Source organism: Procambarus clarkii, chromosome 49 (assembly GCF_040958095.1).
Source record: "Procambarus clarkii isolate CNS0578487 chromosome 49, FALCON_Pclarkii_2.0, whole genome shotgun sequence".
Classification (NCBI taxonomy): Eukaryota; Metazoa; Arthropoda; class Malacostraca; order Decapoda; family Cambaridae; genus Procambarus; species Procambarus clarkii.
In genome coordinates, this window is record NC_091198.1 from 18,460,307 (window position 1) to 18,480,249 (window position 19,943).

The window sequence follows — 19,943 nt, forward strand, 5'->3', positions numbered from 1 at the left end:
TGCCTCGTTTTTAGTCATTTTATTGTCTTTGAAGACGAGAACAGCAGCGAACACAAGCCAGCGCATATGTATATACGAAACGGTTCGTGTATACAAAATAATCAGTGAGCGAACTTATTTTTGTGTACCGAACCGACGTTATCCGAAACGGTTGTGTACGAATCGACCAGCTCCCAGAAAGGATGAGAATGAATGAGGCACTCAGTGCGCCGACGACCTTGGTGGTGGTCGGAGGTGGAGGCTGTCGTGTGCTGCGTCCTGCCCGTCACGCCCTCAACCACCTCCAGCCCAACAGCTGGTCCATCTTCCTGTTAGTGTGTTTGCTCGACTAATCTGTGTCGTGTTGGTTTTCTCGTCACAGGTAATGGCATAGAATCAGAGCTCTAAATAAGCTTTGGCGAGGAAACCAAAGTGTTTTAAGACACATTAATGATATCGTCAGTCACAAAATTCCTGTGTGCTTTCACATGCACAGAGATCCATGATATATTAGTGCGAGCTTGCTCCTGTGAGCCGCCGTGATCTGTCTCTCAGAAGACGTCTTGTAGCGTCACATTACGGATGGTGAGGCGTCGTAGGTCTCCGGATAAAACGGCTCTTAATGGCTCCGGATATTGTGTATATCCGGAGCCATAATACCTTGTGTAGGGGCGCCCCGCCCACCCCTGTCAGTGAAGGAGGCTGACACTACCCAGTGTTGGCATACGCTGACACTACCAGTGTTGGCAGAGGTTAACACTACCAGTGTTGATAGACGTTGACATTCGACCAGTGTTGGCAAAAGCTGTCATCCTGCCAGTGTTGGCAAAGGTTCACACCCTGCCAGTGTTGGCAGAGGCAGGAGACTAGTGCCACCAGACTCGGCGTTGCCGCCTTACGCAGCCAACAGCTGTCGGCTCAATACCTCAGCAGGTGTATTGTGTCGAGCGCTGGCGCCTCTGACAGGTGTTAGTGCCTGGCTCACTTGTCGACGTTCCTGCAGGTGTTAGTACCTGGTACAGCTGTGAAAACTTCCCAGCACCCATAACACCACCTGGGTTGTTCCCAGCACCCATAACACCACCTGGGTTGTTCCCAGCACCCATAACACCACCTGGGTTGTTCCCAGCACCCATAACACCACCTGGGTTGTTCCCAGCACCCATAACAACACATGGGGTTTTTCCCAGCACCCATAACAACACCTGGGTTGTTCCCAGCACCCATAACGAGAGACGCGAGAACGCCGACGTGTTGACAACAAAATACGCCGTAAACACTCAGGCGTATTTACACCCAAAAACAAAAACAAAAGTACACCCAAAACAAAACCTTGTTCGGTTTTATGCGTATTTACACCCAAAAACAAAAACAAAAGTACACCCAAAACAAAACCTTGTTCGGTTTTATTTGATTATTTTACGCCGCTCTTGTACTTGCTTCCGTTGTTTTGTATGTGGCCTGACATCAGCTCAACAATACAAGATTATTACCAGCGAATATCAATTCCGGTAAGCCTTCCTTATCAATGTGTGTCGTCATTTGAATTCCTCACAGCCGTTTGTATCCTAGTCTTGGATCCTATCTAGGATGTGGAGCCTAGGACGTTGATCCTAGCACGCGGATCCTAGGACTTGAGGTCGAATCGGATATAGAAAATCGTCCCTTTCATAATTATTTTATTTAAACTAATTAAATTATGCAAAAAAAATTGCATAATTATTTTATGCAAAAAACAAACGAAACATCCTTGTCACAGTCAAGAGGTGCCGGGTTCCATTCACGCGGTTGAACGGAGACGATTAATTGGACACGCTTCCTTCAGACCTGATGCCTCTGTTCACCCAGCAGTAAATGTTATTAGTTGAGTTACGGAAATAATAGTAATTGACACAATTGGAAATCATTTTTTTTTTAATTTTAACTTTCTAGTTCATAAATTAATCTTGACCCAGTGATGCGAATTGTGTTTGTACATGAATGATTTGGTTTTGCCAGAGGTCTTTTGTTTGTGTGCACCATTGTTCATGTTTGTGTGCACCATTGTTCATGTTTGTGTGCACCATTGTTCATGTTTGTGTGCACCATTGTTCATGTTTAGTGTGCAACTAAAAATATAGAGATTATTTAGAGACGCTAAACTTGTGTGTTAGAGTACCTGTACTAGACACCAACGGCAGAGTTGACAGCTGTCAGAGGCACAAACAGTTGCGCCTGATTACGTTAATGTTAGACTTAAGACTTAACCACGTGTCGTAAGTCTTATTAACTATGAACAGTGCAGGGGGAAGAGGCAAGAGCCAAAGACAGAAACAGAGACAAGAGAGAGAGAGAGTTAAGAGAGATAACAACATTTTATTATCTCTCTAACTCTCACTGTCTCATTAACTCACTGGAGACCAGTGAGTTAGTGACCGGAGCCATGGGTACCACAAGCTTCAAGCTTAGTTGTCAGTCCCTGGTGCCTCTACAGTGTCTAGAGCAGGAGGTCGATGTAGTTGCACTCCACTAGAGGAGACGTTCAGAGTTCAGCAACTACAGACCAATATTACTGCTGTCAATTACTGGAAAAAATCTTCAGACAATAATCCCATACCAAAAGTCATCAGGTTAATGGGGGACCGTCGGCTTCCTGTCCCCACCAAGGCCACTTGATCAGTTTACCCTGAGGTAAATTTAGGTAAATACAGCCAGTGCTTCAAGCACTTGGTATCTGGCTCCATCCTACAGTTAATAAAAGACTGCCTTTGAAAACGGACTCTGAGGGTAGTCTGTAAGAACACAATCTGGAAACTACTCCATAGGCTCAAGTAAGTTCTCCCTCTCCGCCAGGCCTACTTCTTCCCAGCCTTCCTACTGTTCTCACGCAACCCGTTCTCGCAAATTTAATAAGTCAATATTGACTTATTAAATATGTGCATAGGTGACATACTTAACATAATAGTTTCCCTTGAAAAGCTTCATAAAAAACACCGACCTTACCTAACCTACTTAGTATGTTAAGATAAGCATCTTATTGCTTCGTAATTACAATTATTACCTAACCTATACCTATAATAAGTTAAGTAACAATTGTAATTACGAAGCAATAAGATGCTTATTTTAACATACTAAGTAGGTTAGGTAAGGTCGGTGTTTTCTATGAAGCTTTTCAAGGGAAACTATTATGTTTAGTATGTCACCTATGCACGCAACTAATAAGTCAATATTGACTTATTAAATTTGCGAGAACGGGTTGTCTCACGCTAGTCGCACCTTCTTAATATCTTCCACATAGCAGGTCTCAAGACTATCTAAGGACTATCCCTGTCCAGGGTTTTTTTTTCTGTTCAAAAACCACCTTTTCAGTCATTCATTCTCTTCTAACTTTTACTCCTCACATTCATTCTTCACATTTTCTCACAGTGTCCTAACAACCCAATTCTCCTTCTGCATGGGGAATGTATTTACGTCACTCCGTGAGGTGGTTCTGCCCTTCAAGAGCTCGTTGTCTCCAGTTACCACAGCACTTCTCACAAGGACAGGGTCAGGTGCTCTCTGGCAACCTTCCTTCTGTCAATGTTGTGCTGTCTTGTGGTCGTTAATGGCTCTGTGGAAAATAAGTTAAGGAGGGGGTCGTTCATAGCTCTAATGAGGAGACGCTAAGGGTCGTTAATGGATCTATTAGAGACGCTAAGAGTCGTTTATCAGATTCAATAATGGTAGTGAAGAGTCATTGAGAAGCGTTATATGTATGTGATTCATTGACACATATATACATGAGAAGTATAATTATTACCACATGTATACCTGAGAAATATTATTTGTTTATATAATTCCACAGAAAACGAAGTAAATAATTTTAAAGAAGTAAAGAAGTTTTCTTAATTTGTTTTTAACATTCTCAGATAGAACCAATAATTAATTAACCTGCTTTGCACCTGTTGGGAAGCACCTCACTTCTGGCTTACTCCCAGACAACACCATTATGTCCGGCCTCCCTGCTGGGTACAATGTCCTGCCTCCCTGCTGGGTACAATGCCCGGCCTCCCAGCTGGGTACAATGCCCGGCCTCCCAGCTGGGCACAATGTCCTGCCTCCCTGCTGGGTACAATGCCCGGCCTCCCAGCTGGGTACAATGTCCTGCCTCCCAGCTGGGTACAATGTCCTGCCTCCCAGCTGGGTACAATGTCCTGCCTCCCAGCTGGGTACAATGCCCGGCCTCCCAGCTGGGTACAATGTCCTGCCTCCCAGCTGGGTACAATGTCCGGCCTCCCAGCTGGGTACAATGTCCTGCCTCCCAGCTGGGTACAATGCCCGGCCTCCCAGCTGGGTACAATGTCCGGCCTCCCAGCTGGGTACAATGCCCGGCCTCCCAGCTGGGTACAATGTCCTGCCTCCCAGCTGAGTACAATGCCCGGCCTCCCAGCTGGGTACAATGTCCTGCCTCCCAGCTGGGTACAATGTCCTGCCTCCCAGCTGGGTACAATGCCCGGCCTCCCAGCTGGGTACAATGTCCGGCCTCCCAGCTGGGTACAATGCCCGGCCTCCCAGCTGGGTACAATGTCCTGCCTCCCAGCGGGGTACAATGCCCGGCCTCCCAGCTGGGTACAATGTCCTGCCTCCCAGCTGGGTACAATGCCCGGCCTCCCAGCTGGGTACAATGCCCGGCCTCCCAGCTGGGTACAATGTCCTGCCTCCCAGCTGGGTACAATGCCCGGCCTCCCAGCTGGGTACAATGTCCTGCCTCCCAGCTGGGTACAATGCCCGGCCTCCCAGCTGGGTACAATGTCCTGCCTCCCAGCTGGGTACAATGCCCGGCCTCCCAGCTGGGTACAATGTCCTGCCTCCCAGCTGGGTACAATGCCCGGCCTCCCAGCTGGGTACAATGCCCGGCCTCCCAGCTGGGTACAATGCCCGGCCTCCCAGCTGGGTACAATGCCCGGCCTCCCACCTGGGTACAATGTCCTGCCTCCCACCTGGGTACAATGTCCGGCCTCCCAGCTGGGTACAATGTCCGGCCTCCCAGCTGGGTACAATGCCCGGCCTCCCAGCTGGGTACAATGCCCGGCCTCCCAGCTGGGTACAATGCCCGGCCTCCCACCTGGGTACAATGTCCTGCCTCCCAGCTGGGCACAATGTCCTGCCTCCCACCTGGGTACAATGTCCGGCCTCCCACCTGGGTACAATGTCCGGCCTCCCAGCTGGGTACAATGTCCGGCCTCCCACCTGGGTACAATGTCCGGCCTCCCAGCTGGGTACAATGTCCTGCCTCCCAGCTGGGTACAATGTCCTGCCTCCCAGCTGGGTACAATGTCCTGCCTCCCAGCTGGGTACAATGTCCTGCCTCCCAGCTGGGTACAATGTCCGGCCTCCCACCTGGGTACAATGTCCTGCCTCCCACCTGGGTACAATGTCCTGCCTCCCACCTGGGTACAATGTCCTGCCTCCCAGCTGGGTACAATGTCCTGCCTCCCAGCTGGGTACAATGTCCTGCCTCCCAGCTGGGTACAATGTCCTGCCTCCCAGCTGGGTACAATGTCCTGCCTCCCACCTGGGTACAATGTCCTGCCTCCCAGCTGGGTACAATGTCCTGCCTCCCAGCTGGGTACAATGTCCTGCCTCCCAGCTGGGTACAATGTCCTGCCTCCCAGCTGGGTACAATGTCCTGCCTCCCAGCTGGGTACAATGTCCTGCCTCCCAGCTGGGTACAATGTCCTGCCTCCCAGCTGGGTACAATGTCCTGCCTCCCAGCTGGGTACAATGTCCTGCCTCCCAGCTGCGTACAATGTCCTGCCTCCCAGCTGGGTACAATGTCCTGCCTCCCAGCTGGGTACAATGTCCTGCCTCCCAGCTGGGTACAATGTCCTGCCTCCCAGCTGGGTACAATGTCCTGCCTCCCAGCTGGGTACAATGTCCTGCCTCCCAGCTGGGTACAATGTCCTGCCTCCCAGCTGGGTACAATGTCCTGCCTCCCAGCTGGGTACAATGTCCTGCCTCCCAGCTGGGTACAATGTCCTGCCTCCCAGCTGGGTACAATGTCCTGCCTCCCAGCTGGGTACAATGTCCTGCCTCCCAGCTGGGTACAATGTCCTGCCTCCCAGCTGGGTACAATGTCCTGCCTCCCAGCTGGGTACAATGTCCTGCCTCCCACCTGGGTACAATGTCCTGCCTCCCAGCTGGGTACAATGTCCTGCCTCCCAGCTGGGTACAATGTCCTGCCTCCCAGCTGGGTACAATGTCCTGCCTCCCAGCTGGGTACAATGTCCTGCCTCCCAGCTGGCTACAATGTCCTGCCTCCCAGCTGGCTACAATGTCCTGCCTCCCAGCTGGCTACAATGTCCTGCCTCCCAGCTGGGTACAATGTCCTGCCTCCCAGCTGGGTACAATGTCCTGCCTCCCAGCTGGGTACAATGTCCTGCCTCCCAGCTGGGTACAATGTCCTGCCTCCCAGCTGGGTACAATGTCCTGCCTCCCACCTGGGTACAATGTCCTGCCTCCCACCTGGGTACAATGTCCTGCCTCCCAGCTGGGTACAATGTCCTGCCTCCCAGCTGGGTACAATGTCCGGCCTCCCAGCTGGGTACAATGTCCTGCCTCCCGCCTGGGTACAATGTCCTACCTCCCAGCTGGGTACAATGTCCTGCCTCCCAGCTGGGTACAATGTCCGGCCTCCCAGCTGGGTACAATGTCCTGCCTCCCAGCTGGGTACAATGTCCTGCCTCCCAGCTGGGTACAATGTCCTGCCTCCCAGCTGGGTACAATGTCCTGCCTCCCAGCTGGGTACAATGTCCTGCCTCCCAGCTGGGTACAAAGTCCTGCCTCCCAGCTGGGTACAATGTCCTGCCTCCCAGCTGGGTACAATGCCCTGCCTCCCAGCTGGGTACAATGTCCTGCCTCCCAGCTGGGTACAATGTCCTGCCTCCCAGCTGGGTACAATGTCCTGCCTCCCAGCTGGGTACAATGTCCTGCCTCCCAGCTGGGTACAATGCCCTGCCTCCCAGCTGGGTACAATGTCCTGCCTCCCAGCTGGGTACAATGTCCTGCCTCCCAGCTGGGTACAATGTCCTGCCTCCCACCTGGGTACAATGCCCGGCCTCCCAGCTGGGTACAATGCCCGGCCTCCCAGCTAAGCACAATGCCCGGCCTCCCAGCTAAGCACAATGCCCGGCCTCCCAGCTAAGCACAATGCCAGACCTCCCAGCTAAGCGCAATGCCAGACCTCCCAGCTAAGCACAATGCCCGGCCTCCCAGCTAAGCACAATGCCAGACCTCCCAGCTAAGCACAATGCCCGGCCTCCCAGCTAAGCACAATGCCCAGCCTCCCTGCTGGGTACAATGCCCGGCCTCCCAGCTAAGCACAATGCCCGGCCTCTCAGCTAAGCACAATGCCCGGCCTCCCAGCTAAGCACAATGCCCGGCCTCTCAGCTAAGCACAATGCCCGGCCTCCCAGCTAAGCACAATGCCCGGCCTCTCAGCTAAGCACAATGCCCGGCCTCCCAGCTGGGTACAATGCCCGGCCTCCCAGCTAAGCACAATGCCCGGCCTCCCAGCTAAGCACAATGCCCGGCCTCCCAGCTAAGCACAATGCCCGGCCTCTCAGCTGGGTACAATGCCCGGCCTCTCAGTTGGGTACAATGCCCGGCCTCTCAGCTAAGCACAATGCCCGGCCTCTCAGCTAAGCACAATGCCCGGCCTCCCAGCTGGGTAAAATGCCCTGCCTCTCAGCTAAGCACAATGCCCGGCCTCCCAGCTAAGCACAATGCCCGGCCTCCCAGCTAAGCATAATGCCCGGCCTCTCAGCTAAGCACAATGCCCGGCCTCCCAGCTGGGTACAATGCCCGGCCTCCCAGCTGGGTACAATGCCCGGCCTCTCAGCTAAGCACAATGCCAGGCCTCCCAGCTGGGTACAATGCCCGGCCTCCCAGCTGGGTACAATGCCCGGCCTCCTAGCTGGGTACAATGTCCGGCCTCCCAGCTGGGCACAATGCCCGGCCTCCCGGCTAAGCACAATTAATGCCCGGCCTCCCAGCTAAGCACAATGCCCGGCCTCTCAGCTAAGCACAATGCCAGACCTCCCAGCTAAGCACAATGCCCGGCCTCCCAGCTAAGCACAATGCCCGGCCTCCCAGCTGGGTACAATGCCCGGCCTCCCAGCTAGGTACAATGCCCGGCCTCTCAGCTAAGCACAATGCCCGGCCTCCCAGCTGGGTACAATGCCCGGCCTCTCAGCTAAGCACAATGCCCGGCCTCCCAGCTGGGTACAATGCCCGGCCTCCCAGCTAAGCACAATGCCCGACCCCCCAGCTAAGCACAATGCCGGGCCTCTCAGTTGGGTACAATTCCCGGCCTCTCAGCTAAGCACAATGCCCGGCCTCTCAGCTAAGCACAATGCCCGGCCTCCCAGCTGGGTACAATGCCCGGCCTCCCAGCTGGGTACAATGCCGGCCTCTCAGCTAAGCACAATGCCCGGCCTCCCAGCTAAGCACAATGTCCGGCCTCCCAGCTGAGTACAATGCCCGGCCTCCCAGCTAAGCACAATGCCCGGCCTCCCAGCTAAGCACAATGCTCGGCCTCCCAGCTAAGCATAATGCCCGGCCTCTCAGCTAAGCACAATGCCCGTCCTCCCAGCTAAGCACAATGCCCGGCCTCCCAGCTGGGTACAATGCCCGGCCTCTCAGCTAAGCACAATGCCCGGCCTCCCAGCTAAGCACAATGCCCGGCCTCCCAGCTGGGTACAATGCCCGGCCTCCCAGCTGGATACAATGCCCGGTCTCCCAGCTGGGTACAATGCCCGGCCTCTCAGCTAAGCACAATGCCTGGCCTCCCAGCTGGGTACAATGCCCGGCCTCTCAGCTAAGCACAATGCCCGGCCTCCCAGCTAAGCACAATGCCCGGCCTCCCAGCTAAGCACAATGCCCGGCCTCCCTGCTGGGTACAATGCCCGGCCTCCCAGCTGGGTACAATGCCCGGCCTCCCAGCTGGGTACAATGCCCGGCTTCTCAGCTAAGGACAATGCCCGGCCTCCCAGCTGGGTACAATGCCCGGGCTCCCGGCTAAGCACAATGCCCGGCCTCCCAGCTAAGCACAATGCCCGGCCTCCCAGCTAAGCACAATGCCCGGCCTCTCAGCTAAGCACAATGCCAGGCCTCCCAGCTAAGCACAATGCCCGGCCTCCCAGCTAAGCACAATGCCCGGCCTCCCAGCTGGGTACAATGCCCGGCCTCCCAGCTGGGTACAATGCCTGGCCTCCCAGCTGGGTACAATGCCCGGCCTCTCAGTTAAGCACAATGCCCGGCCTCCCAGCTAAGCACAATGCCCGGCCTCTCAGCTAAGCACAATGCCCGGCCTCTCAGCTAAGCACAATGCCCGGCTTCCCAGCTGGGTACGATGCCCGGCCTCCCAGCTAAGCACAATGCCCGGCCTCCCAGCTAAGCACAATGCCCGGCCTCCCAGCTAAGCACAATGCCCGGCCTCTCAGCTGGGTACAATGTCCGGCCTCTCAGTTGGGTACAATGCCCGGCCTCTCAGCTAAGCACAATGCCCGGCCTCCCAGCTAAGCACAATGCCCGGCCTCTCATCTAAGCACAATGCCCGGCCTCCCAGCTGGGTACAATGCCCGGCCTCCCAGCTGGGTACAATGCCCGGCCTCCCAGCTGGGTACAATGCCCGGCCTCCCAGCTGGGTACAATGCCTGGCCTCTCAGCTAAGCACAATGCCCGGCCTCCGAGCTGGGTACAATGCCCGGCCTCTCAGCTAAGCACAATGCCCGGCCTCCCAGCTAAGCACAATGCCCGGCCTCCCAGCTGGGTACAATGCCCGGCCTCTCAGCTAAGCACAATGCCCGGCCTCCCAGCTAAGCACAATGCCCGGCCTCCCAGCTGGGTACAATGCCCGGCCTCCCAGCTGGGTACAATGCCCGGCCTCCCAGCTGGGTACAATGCCCGGCCTCTCAGCTAAGCACAATGCCCGGCCTCCCAGCTAAGCACAATGCCCGGCCTCCCAGCTGGGTACAATGCCCGGCCTCCCAGCTGGGTACAATGCCCGGCCTCTCAGCTAAGCACAATGCCCGGCCTCCCAGCTAAGCACAATGCCCGGCCTCCCAGCTGGGTACAATGCCCGGCCTCTCAGCTAAGCACAATGCCCAGCCTCCCAGCTGGGTACAATGCCCGGCCTCTCAGCTAAGCACAATGCCCGGCCTCTCAGCTAAGCACAATGCCCGGCCTCTCAGCTAAGCACAATGCCCGGCCTCTCAGCTAAGCACAATGCCCGGCCTCCCAGCTAAGCACAATGCCCGGCCTCCCAGCTGGGTACAATGCCCGGCCTCCCAGCTGGGTACAATGCCCGGCCTCTCAGCTAAGCACAATGCCCGGCCTCCCAGCTAAGCACAATGCCCGGTCTCCCAGCTAAGCACAATGCCCGGCCTCCCAGCTAAGCACAATGCCCGGCCTCCCAGCTGGGTACAATGCCCGGTCTCTCAGCTAAGCTGAGAGGCCGGGCATTGTACTCCTTCTCCATCTCACTTAAATATCAATTGAATCAAGCATTTATAAGTAGAGCTTAGCAAAAATAGTAGATAGTGCTTAATAAGAATAGTATTTAAACTTAGTAAATAAAAGTTGTACGAGCCGCCCCGGTGGCTGGCGCCGGGCTAAAGAATTCGTGTATATTGATTATGTGAGTGGGAAGACCCAGGCCGGCGCCGCCAGTCACACCTTGGTCGGCTGTGGAACCACTCTACGAGTGGAACCACTCAGGTGGGTACCATGGAACCACTCTACAAGTGGAACCACTCGGGTGGGTACCATGGAACCACTCTACAAGTGGAACCACTCGGGTGGGTACCATGGAACCACGCTACAAGTGGAACCACTCTACAGGTGGAACCACTCGGGTGGGTACCATGGAACCACTCTACAAGTGGAACCACTCGGGTGGGTACCATGGAACCACTCTACAAGTGGAACCACTCAGGTGGGTACCATGGAACCACTCTACAAGTGGAACCACTCGGGTGTGGTACCATGGAACCACTCGGGTGTGGTACCATGGAACCACTCGGGTGTGGTACTATGGAACCACTCTACAAGTGGAACCACTCGGGTGTAGTACCATGGAACCACTCGAATGTGGTACCATGGAGCCACTCTACAAGTGGAACCACTCGGGTGTGGTACCATGGAACCACTCTACAAGTGGAACCACTCGGGTGTGGTACCATGGAACCACTCTACAAGTGGAACCACTCGGGTGTGGTACCATGGAACCACTCGGGTGTGGTACCATGGAACCACTCGGGTGTGGTACCATGGAACCACTCTACAAGCTCTTCACGTTGTTACCTCCTCAACACTTTAGTTTTTCTCCTGGTAGACTAGTAAGTTCCGTCAGTGCTAACTTGGCCCCAGTGACGTGGCGGTGACAGCCGCCGTCAACACTGGTGGGGCTGCGCAGGACACATATATTAACTGTTGACCAGACCACACACTAGAAATTGAAGGGACGACGACGTTTCGGTCCGTCCTGGACCATTCTCAAGTCGATTGTGTCATTCTCACAATCGACTTGAGAATGGTCCAGGACGGACCGAAACGTCGTCGTCCCTTCACCTTCTAGTGTGTGGTCTGCTCAACATACTTCAGCCACGTTATTGTGACTCATCGCCTGCGTATATTAACTGTGTTTTTCATTACTGTAAGGTATATTATGATACCTAGTTGTGCTTGCGGGGGTTGAGCTCTGGCTCTTTGGGCCCGCCTCTCAACCGTCAATTAACTATTTATATTTTATTTTTTTTCCACACACTTAAATTCTTTCTTACTACGCTCTGCCACGAGCATAGCTCTCATCCTCTAACTACACTTACGTAATTACACTTAGGTAATTACACCAAGGAAGCAGTCCGTAGCAGTTGTCTAATTCCCAGGTACCTATTTACTACTAGGTGAACAGGGGGCATCAGAGTAAGAAAAAAACTCTGCCCATTTGTTTCTGCCTGTGCCGGGGATCGAACCTGGATCCTTAGGACTACGAATTCCGAGCGCTGTCTACTCAGCCGGCAGAAGCAGAGAGAGAGAGAGACATGATCTCCGAGAGACCAGCATGAAGGCAATATATCCTAAGGATTGTTGTTGTTGTTTTAGATCCAGCTACTTAGAATAAAAGTTCCAAAGTAGCACGGGCTATGGTGAGCCCGTAGTGGACTTACCTGGCACAGGAGCGGGGCTGTAACCGACCTATGGATTGGTAAGATGTTATATATACACATATATATATATATATACATATATATATATATACATATATATATATATATATATATATATATATATATATATATATATATATATATATATATACATATATATATATATATATACATATATATATATATATACATATATATATATATATACATATATATATATATATATATATATATATATATTTATATATATATATATATATATATATATATGTCGTACCTAGTAGCCAGAACTCACTTCTCAGCCTACTATTCAAGGCCCGATTTGCCTAATAAGCCAAGTTTTCCTGAATTAATATATTTACTATAATTTGTTTCTTATGAAATGATAAAGCAACCCTTTTCTCTATGTATGAGGTCAATTTTTTTTATTGGAGTTAAAATTAACGTAGATATATGACCGAACCTAACCAACCCTACCTAACCTAACCTAACCTATATTTATAGGTAATGTTAGGTTAGGTAGCCAAAAAAAGCTAGGTTAGGTTAGGTTAGGTAGGTTAGGTAGACGAAAAAACATTAATTCATGAAAACTTGGCTTATTGGGCAAATCGGGCCTTGAATAGTAGGCTGAGAAGTGCGTTCTGGCTATTAGGTACGACATATATATATATATATATATATATATATATATATATATATATATATATATATATATATATATATATATATGCAGCTCAGAGGTAAGATAAAATAATCCGTCCTGATAATTGTAGCTCCATGGAACATATCACTTCAAAATAATATAATTTGCTGCGACATTGTATGTTTGCTTTTTGTTGACCAGGCTTTGTCGTATGTACGGACATTTCTTGCTTTACTTCGTCTGAATTTTTTCGTCAAATTGTAATTATGTTCCATACACATATTACTTACGATGTTAATCCGTTTAATTGTGTAATTTAAGTAAATTATACATTTCTTCATCATGGTCAGAGCTGTCATTATCGTATTTACAGATGACCGAGAAAAATAATATTTTTAAATACATTTCCTTATGAATTATTGTAATCAATCATCTGAGTAATGTTTTCATTAATCGTCTTTGAACAGTTGTTAACGTTTTGACTCAAAAATGTGAACGGAAATAGCTTGCATTGAGACACATTCACAATAGATCTTACACAAGCCTAAGACTTATATTTATGCCTGAATTTTTAGTCCGGGACCTTTCTTTGTTATTGTACAGACGAGCGGAACACGGCGAGAACGTATTGATGAGTGGGGGTGAGGACCCACGTGGCCCAGGGAAATACCGCCAATCCCGAAAGGCTAAGAAGTCTCCGGAGAAGCTTGAAGACCCCTGGGTGCCCCAGAGAACCCAGGAGAGTGACCCTGTCCCAACCCAACCCACTCATAGCCTTCATCCCCGTCCCCAAGGACCCTCTCGCTCCCTGTCTCCTCGGCCTACTCAGACCTCTTACCCATCCAGCCCTCGCCCTCAAGGGCCTTCGCGCTCCCTCTCACCACAGCATCGCTCGAAGACACCGACAGGGAGCGTATTCTTCAAGACGATCCAAGCATCGAGAAACAGACAGAAGCTTCTGAAGGAAACAACCACGCCCACCTCGTCCTCCTCCTCCAGTACCCCAAGCAAGACTGACCTGGGCGATATTGTGCTGTATTTACAAGGTGCTGTTGATGCCGAGGAGAGCAGCTTAGACCCACAGGCAACCGTAGCACACTGGCGGCAGAAGCAGAAGCAGCAACAGCAGTTTCAGAAACGACAGCTGCAATTTCAACAGCAGCAGCAGAGCTTACTACAACATCAGCAACAATTACAACAGCAGCAGCAGATACTATCTCAGCAGCAAAGAAAGCAATGTGAGAGCTTACAAAGACAACAGAGAATACAGTATGAGGATCTACTGAAGCAACAAAAAAGGTTTGTTCAAATACAGAAAAACCAAGTACACTATCGTCAGCTAATTTATCAGCAGCAACAGGTGCAACAACAGTTGTTGGAGCAACATAACATACAACGACAACAACTACAATACCATCAGGTACAGCAGCAGCACCCTATACAACAACAACTGTATCAAATCCAACAACAATTTATTCAATTGCAACAGCAGCAGCATCAACTACAGCAGGAACAACATCAGTTCAATCAACAATTAAAAGAGCAGAAACAGTTAGAAGCTGAACGAAAGCAGAAAAAACTCGAACAAGAACAGCAGGAAAAACAACGAGTCAAAAAGGTACCCGAACGTTCAGAGGAAGACAGCGACAAAGAATCCTTTAATAACATCAATAAACTCCTTCAGAATGTTTTAAGTCCCACAGAAGAAGAAATACAAGAGAGCGAGGAGGGAGGGGCTGAAGCATTAGCTAGCGAGTCATCTGTTGCTCAGCAAGACGCCAGCGTCGAGGGTCCAGGGGAGGAGATAGTTGCAGACGTCCAACACGAGGTCAAGAGAGTTGAAGAGTGTGTCGACAGAGTTCGATCTTTCAGTTTCAGTAGTGTTGCCACAGAAGACCATAGAGTCAAACAGTTCTATCCACAACCACGTCGAAAATCTTTAGGGCTCAGCAAAGGGCCATCTGGGGTAAATGTGGGACCATCACTGCTCCACCATGGTCCTGCAGGGCAACAGAAAGGCCCTGGAAACCTAAATAAGGGCCCAGCCTGGCTACATAAAGGCCCGAGCCATGTAAATAAAGGTCCTAGCGAGCTAACGAAGGGCCCCAGTTGCCTTAGCAGAGGTCCTGCAGAGATAAACCTTGGTCCCTCAGACAGACGGACCGGTCCTTCGGGGATTAACAAAGGTCCCAGTAACCTGAACAGAGGCCCAGTAACAGAACACTTGAGTCACGCTACTAGTTACAAGGGTCTTTCCTCGTTAGCTAAGGGCCCAACCAGCAAAATCCTAGGTCCTGCAAGCTCGAGGCTGGCCCTAGAGCAGACTCACTGAGCACATTTCGCAACTTTCACAATATTCACTTCGGAGTCGCACATAAGAATACATATTGACGTACTCCAGGTATTCTGACCACTTGCTATCACAAACAAACTACAGCTGTTCTACTGTTCTTCCGTGACTCGTATTTATTCCTCGTACGTAAACTGTTGTACATGAACTGTAGAGAACACTGTACCGCACACTGTCAATCCATGTCCATTTAACGCACTTAACTCGTATTTTTCGACGTGTCTTAAACTGTGCATTATATTTAGTCAAACGTTTCACGCAGATGTATATGATAATGCTTACGACGATGGAGTGCAAGGTACAAGTGGAGTTACGAAGATAAGGATTTTTGAGTCATCAAAGAAGTTCTACTATCAACTAGTGACTGCTGAAGTCAGTGAGTCAGTGAGATGAGTAGCATACCTCACCGTAGGTTCTTTAGCACTACTGGGAAGTCACAAGAAGATTGTATACAAGGAGTTTAATCAAGATGATGTGATGGAGAGGGTCTCAAGGCACTAAGGCTACAGGGCTCGTCCGGAACCACGGAGTGAACATCTTGCACGTCTAGTTACTAAAAACACAAGACTGAATTTAATTTTAGTCAAATAATGTGACCAAAATATATCTTAATACTTAATAATAACATCGAAGTGTTTGAGTCAAGAGTTGACAGCGCTTCCGGCCTGAAACTTATCTTCCTCCAGTTGCAGCGCGAGAGCCCGAAACCTCGTCTCGCACCATGTGGTAAGTCTCAGGCTTCACTCCAGTATATTTATGCACTCTAAAATAATTCATGTTTTTGAACATACACAACCTTCAACTAGTAGTAATATTAATTCACACAGCAAATAATGATAAATATTTTAATATAATAAAAAATATTATAAAATCCTATTTCAACCAGATTTTTACACAAACCGGCGCAGGCGATGGTAGATTTTGGCTTTACACAAACCCCAAAATACTGTATTCACTTTCCGTTTATACGATAATTTAATATTAATCAAAGTCTATGTCCAGACATATGTTCACAATTCGACCAATCCAAGTTGACTGGATTAGAAAGCTTTGATTGTTTATTAAGATTTACTCAGCACAAACTTTTAAAAATACGTAATTTTCAGAACCCTTCAGCAGTATAGGAAACGTATATGTTTATCTCTCAGAATGTTCGGCAATATGTTTATTGTTTGTGATGTGAGTCTATATATGTATGAACACGTTGTACTGTACGGGGTGAAAATAGCTTGAGCTACCTCATCCCTTTGTGTGTATTTTACCTCAATAAACTTATTTCAATTTCAGCAGTACTTTAGCTAACACGGAGCGAATTTAGAGCAGTTTTTGAACAATTCTAAGTGATTAGGCTAACTAAGAAAGTGTTCCGGTAATGAGTAGGTGTTGTTCCAGGTGGAGTAGCTTGGGGATCCGTCGGTGGATGGCCGGGATGTGGTGAGGCCTGGGTATGTTCTGCTTGGCCAGCCTTGCTATCAAGGGGCACCTTCAGCCACCTTCTCCCGGAGCACGACGCCTTCAGGTAAGGACCACCTCCTCACCAGACACTGTAGCAACTCTTGGCATTGGCAGGACAATTATGCCAACGTTGTCATGTTGCAGTGAGAGTTTGGTCTCTCTGAAGGAACGACGACGTTCCTTCACGCTTCGCAAGCGCTTTGGCCTGGGTTCGTATTCTGGATTGACTGGGCGCCAATCCTTAACTGTAGCCTCTGTTCACCCAGCAGTGAATGGGTACCTGGTTGTTAAACAATTTGGCGGGTCATATTCCGGGTAAAATAATTTGGATTAAGGACTTACCCAAAACGCTATACGTGCTAGTGGCTGAATGTAAGAACTCTTGTATATATTTAAATAAATAAATAAAAAGTATATATCTTGCCATATAGACCCGTCTTATCAAACCCATTTGCATTTCTGACCGCCATTTGCACCAACAGGAATGTTAAACAGAAGCTTGAGTCGTTAGCCACTTTTTGGTAAACTATACTACAAGCCTTTCATGCAAACTGAAATTCACATTGACGCTGGTAAGGTTTCCCCAGTTATCATTATAAGTTCTACTGGACAGGGCACAGCAGAGAACTCTATAGCTACCTGGAGGCGTTGCTACACTTATGCGGCCACACCCAGTGAGTGGCCATGGCTCAGTCACACCAAGTGCTTGCCCCGTTGGCCAGGAGACGTAATCTGATCTCTGTAAGTTGGACTGGTACAACTTGATTCTGTTCTGTACGTCTACTCTTCACACATACTAAGAACAAGAATGTGTTCTAAAATGTTCTAATTTTCGTCACATCCTGTTTTTAAATAGCTGGTAAGAGTCGGAAATCTATAGAGGCTCAAGACTGTTATAATTAATATTGTGACGTTTAATTTAAACGTTCTGTAAATGAACTGGCTTTTATCACTAAAGAAGTAACTTCCGACGCTGGTGTGTCATCCTAGACGATCTAGTTGACGTTGTGTGTGTCTCCTGCAGGCGGCGCCGGTGCCCGCCCCTCTCGCCGTGGAGGTGAACGGGTACGTGGCGTAGCGGCCGCTCCTTCTGCCCCACTGCCTGTCCCTGCACCAGGAGGGTCGTCGGACTACACCACACGTACGTACATGTTCCCAGACACTTAATTAACAGCTCATTAACGACACACCTCCAATATGCCCAGTACCTCACCCATGTCACCTCCATCACGCTTATTGGAGGCTTATTACCTTACATACGACAATTCTAAGACCATGTTTAAGACGTTCCCACTAACTCCTTCACTTAGACTACCCTCCCTGCAGCCGTTGTGGTGAGTGATAACTTTCCCTACAGCTAGTTTTAGCTGCTCTCTGTGCGACATATCCAGACAGCTGTTCCAGTCATTGGTTTTACTTCCTGTCGTTGCCAGTCACTGGACAACCTTCCTGTCCGTACGTCAGTGACTGGGCAACACTCCTGTCAGTACCACAGCCACTAAGCACCTGTTCACTTGCAGGTGTATGGGTATCGCAGATGGGGCATCTGTCCTACACCCAGGAGCACTACGGGGACTCGACCTGCTCAGAGCAGGGCACGCTCAGGGGGCTACGGCAGCTGGTCGTCTCCGGGTCACCCGGGCAGATGGGCACACCTCCTCGCCCTCAACTACACAATTATACAAGTTAATGTGAGTCTTATGAGCTTTACAAAAGTGTTTATTTTTTAATTATATATTGTAATTAAATAATTTTATTTTGGCATACAAATTTAATGCCTCCTGTCTCTAATAGGTAAGACTTTAATGTTCTTCTGGAGACATTGTAGCTCCTGGTGGTATTTTGGAGGCTGGGGGTTTAGAAGAGAGTAAGTGGAGGTCCTGGGTTCGACTCCCACGGCAGGACAGTCGGATGGGCATGCTTCCTTTCACCTATAAGTGAACAGGTACTCTGGAATTACACAGTTACAGCGTTGCCCCTGTGCCAGATAAGTCCACTACGGGCTCACCATAGCCCGTGCTAATTGGAAGTTTTGGTTTAGAGTAGCTGAATCTAAAACAACAACAACCTGGAATTAGGCAGCTACTGTAGATTGCATCCTGGAAAGAGTCGGTATTTGGTCTAGAGGAATCTTCAATAAGCTGAAACTGCCGAAGGAATTGATCCATACGAGGCAGCTTTCTACTTAGGAGAAGAGTTAAAGAGTGGGTACTGAGGGTGTACATAAAGGTAAGAGCATCTCTGTGATGGTCCAGGAGGGACCAAAACGACGTAGTTTCTTAATTTTCTGACGTGGTTTGATCATATCTTCAGTCACGTTTTTGTGCCTTGTCGTCTGCATTTACAGCATATGTTCTCCATGCATGAAAATACATGAGGACAGTTTTTCCAGCTATTCCCCAGAACTATGGAGTGGGTACTTGCTTAGTAATCATACCCTCCTCGATAACTCTGATATAGGTAACAATTTAAAACATTAAAATTGCTTAACTTTAATCATATACTCATAATTTTCTTTCATTTGACACAGGGTGCAAGGCAAGTTAGGTGGATTGGGCAGTGGCGGACGATCCATTAGTGTCAGCTGGACGGTACAGAGTTTGGACCTGATATTTGTCGGGAGTTGATATTGCCTGTGATGGGTGGTGACGCCATGGTACTTGACAGCGTGACGTGCACCCAGACTCCCGGGGCTGTGCCCTGCGTGCTCCAGCGTGCATGGTGGCATGCGTGCTCCAGCTCCCCGACACCGGCTGGTAGTGACTCCCGCGCCCATCACTACACACGAACGCCAGCTGCATCCTCTTACACATCTTGCACGTGGACAACATCCAACTAGAGATAATATTAGACATAAAGATGATAACTGAATTCAGTCAATGAACACAGGATGCTGTTGTAAGAACTGACAAGAAATCTGGGCAACAAAGGAATTTTGCCACAAATCCAGATGTGCAGGAATCCAACCAACTTAGGACTAAGTTGTCACGGGCCAACCTGACGACTTTAAAAGATGGAAGAATTGATCAAAAGAATAACATGAAATCCATCTTGGCAAGAGATTTTGAGGTGAACATGAACGGAATGATAACATGAATGTAGTCCATTTGCTACATGCAGATTGGAATTACTGTTGAAAAGGTCAATTATTATATCGAACTACATTCACATATATTATAACAGATAATGGTACACAACCACCCCATCATGCTCTTGACTGCATGTCTATTGCCAGCTTCAATGTCTATATCAAAGTGAACACTATTTGATATTACTTGTTAATTATGAAAACAAGAATTATTTTTTTCAAATAAATCAAATCAAACGT

General features: G+C 49.5%; 1 protein-coding gene across 6 annotated transcripts; it reads left to right on the forward strand.

The window, feature by feature from the left end:
• LOC123763151 (involucrin) lies at window positions 1–19,943 on the forward strand. 6 transcript variants are annotated; one of them, XM_045750116.2, is made up of 7 exons: window positions 1–310; window positions 13,414–15,886; window positions 16,553–16,679; window positions 17,098–17,356; window positions 17,640–17,756; window positions 18,136–18,306; window positions 19,146–19,943. In XM_045750116.2, the coding sequence occupies exons 1-2, from the start codon at window positions 183–185 to the stop codon at window positions 15,140–15,142; spliced, it is 1,857 nt and encodes a 618-aa protein (XP_045606072.2). In that variant the 5' UTR covers window positions 1–182; the 3' UTR covers window positions 15,143–15,886; window positions 16,553–16,679; window positions 17,098–17,356; window positions 17,640–17,756; window positions 18,136–18,306; window positions 19,146–19,943. The 6 variants fall into 6 exon arrangements, with proteins under 6 accessions (XP_045606072.2, XP_045606071.2, XP_045606074.2 ...); XM_045750115.2 differs by having other exon boundaries at window positions 17,229–17,356; XM_045750120.2 differs by having other exon boundaries at window positions 201–361; window positions 17,229–17,356.

Coding starts and splice junctions, on each gene's coding strand:
- LOC123763151 (XM_045750116.2), top strand. CDS start 183: ATGAGAATGAATGAGGCACTCAGTGCGCCGACGACCTTGGTGGTGGTC. Junction 311..13,413: donor AACAGCTGGTCCATCTTCCT/GTTAGTGTGTTT, acceptor GTTATTGTACAG/ACGAGCGGAACACGGCGAGA.